This window comes from Propithecus coquereli, unplaced genomic scaffold (genome assembly GCF_000956105.1).
Source record: "Propithecus coquereli isolate 6110/MARCELLA unplaced genomic scaffold, Pcoq_1.0 Scaffold69, whole genome shotgun sequence".
Taxonomy (NCBI): Eukaryota; Metazoa; Chordata; class Mammalia; order Primates; family Indriidae; genus Propithecus; species Propithecus coquereli.
The window spans coordinates 2006692-2009276 of record NW_012152951.1 but is presented as its reverse complement, the minus strand read 5'-3'; the positions used below and the strand labels follow the sequence as shown (position 1 = coordinate 2009276).

The window sequence follows — 2585 nt, the reverse complement described above, 5'->3', positions numbered from 1 at the left end:
AAAAAAAAAAAAAAAAAAGCTAGCATCAATTGCTAGTCATATGAGTGCACTATCTTGAATGTCCAACCCAGTTAAGCTTTTAGATGACTACAGTCCTAGCTGACATCTGATTGCAACTGTTTAACATATTTCAAGTGATATACCATGTTGAGCCCTTTCTAAATTCCTGGTCCACAAAATCGAAACAAAATAAAATGATTAATGTTCTACAACACTAAATTCATGGGTAATTTGTTACATAGCAACAGTAGTTGGAACAGGGAAAATGCTCTTAATCTGATAAAAGTTTTCTGTGAGAACTTATAGCTAACATCGTATTTATTCAATGGCGAAATATTGAACATTTCCCCATGTAGTTGGGAAAAAGACAGGCTGTCCACTCCACCACTTTATTTAGCTTTGAATTGGAGGTCATAGCCAGGGCAATAAGTCAAGGAAAAGAAATAATAGTTACAAAGACTGGAAAGGAAGAAGAAAAATGTCCTTCATTCATAGATGACGTAACTGTATATGTAAAAAAAATCCAAAAGAATCTACAAAAAAAAAAATTGAACTGACGAATGAATTTAGTAACGGATAAAATCAAAATCAAATATTTTTAAACTATATCATATTTCTACATACTAGCAACAGGTGGAAAATTAAATTTTAGAATATTTGTATTTCATGTAGCATAAAATATCAAATATTCATAAATAAATATAACAAAAGATATGGAGTACTTGGACACTGAAATCTATAAAACATTGCCAGGATAAATTAAAAGAGAGCTAAATGGAGAAATAGTCCATGTTCATAGATTAGTGGGTTCAATATTTTTAAGAGGTCATTTCTTTCCAAGTTGATTACAGATTCATGCAATGCCAACAAATTTCCAGCAGATTCTTGGGGAAAATAGATGAATTGATTCAAAAATTTATATGGAAATGCAAAAGATAAGGATATAGCATATTTAAATAGAATACATTTAAAGTACTTATACTGTCAGCTTTCAAGATTCAATAGTCACATCAATGTAGCACCAGAATAGATACATAGACCAATAGAAATAATGAGAAAATCCTGAAACAGATCCATAGATTTATCAATAAATGAACTGGGGGCTTGGTATACTGTTCTCTTTACTTTTTTATATGTTGAAAATCTTCATAGTGAAAAGTAAAAAGAAAACAGAGTATCAAAACCAAAATAACAACAAAATTATGGAGTGGTCAGTAAGATAAGGAACACTATGTGAAGGGTAGACAATGCTACCACTACAATATCTCTGCAGGAAATTACTAACAGAGCTTATAAAAATGCTGTTCAGTGATTTCATAAGAGACTCATTAAGACTCACGCTTTTTAATATCTTCCACTTCATGCTAATTTTGTTATCTTTGAACACAAAGTAAAATTCCAATTCATGCTAGATTTATTGGATTTTAAAATAATTATGAAGATTTTATGTATCTCTGGATCCCCAAACATCTCACATATCAAAAAGTCTAATGTTGATCAAGAAAATTTTAAGCTTCTTAAAATTGGCTTGGCCTTCTCCATGTTCACACATACCTGGTTGCTGCGTCTCCCATCTTACTGTGAAACCTCTCTGGTTTCTCAAATGTTCAGAGTAGAAATGAAAGTAGAGAGCGTTGTCACTGCTGAAGAGTTCGGGCGGGGGGCTGGAGCCACAAAATCTCCCAAGTTGAAAAGCCGCAGAAGAATCTCCATCATAAATCTGAAGAAACTCGTGTGGACAATTATTCACTGATTCTAACTGGAAAAAAGTGAAAGTGATACGCAGGACCTAAAAGTAGAAAGGCCACATATATTATTTTTTATGTCCATGTTAATTTTAAGTATTTCCCCTGCTAACTAGAAAGCATTCATGGTGAGTCACTTTCAAGAGATAAATCTTATCATTTCCTAATTATCTACCAATACATATGGCAATTCTACATGTTAAATCGTTTGTACTAAAAATTGCTGAGACCAAACTTTAGCTAATGTCAAAATATATCAAACATCTTGAAGTTAATGACTAGTCTAGGATTTACCTAGAATTCATTAAACTAAGTCCATCAAATAAAAGTACTTCCAATACACATCTGACAGTGTTTCTAAAGCAGTAAAATAAATTAGACATTTGAAAATTCACGTTGAATTAAGTTTAACTGGCTAATAGTACCAGTCACAAGAATCTATAGACTGCACCCCAGGATAACCTGCGGGGTGTATCACACACATGGGCAGGTTCATCACTGCCCCCAGGGAGGCTGATTCCACAGGGGTTTCTGAACCTCTCAACAAGATTCTGATGCCCAGGCTAGACTGACACGCTCAGGTGTGGGCTGAGTAGGCATGATGTGGATGCTTAAAGTCTGCAGGTCTTCAGGGATTAGATGTCATTAAGGGATGAGTGACACCGAGCATAAAGACTGGGAAGAAGGTAACATGAAAAGTACGGAGCACACAATTAGGAGAGAATAAACACAGAAATGTGTCTCTGAGTAAAGTGTTAGAATGTATTAGAACATAAACTTCAAATATAATAATATAACTAATAAACTATAAAAGATTTTGTATTGACAACTTCATTTAAG

At 33.5% G+C, this 2585-nt stretch overlaps 1 protein-coding gene across 1 annotated transcript in view; it reads right to left on the bottom strand.

Annotated features, from left to right (window-relative positions):
* CUBN (cubilin (intrinsic factor-cobalamin receptor)) overlaps positions 1-2585 on the bottom strand; it is a 259342-nt gene that overhangs the window by 231222 nt on the left and 25535 nt on the right. The window contains exon 14 of the mRNA XM_012660902.1: positions 1555-1789. Coding sequence (XP_012516356.1) covers positions 1555-1789 — 235 coding nt within the window. The remainder of the gene's footprint in view (positions 1-1554; positions 1790-2585) is intronic.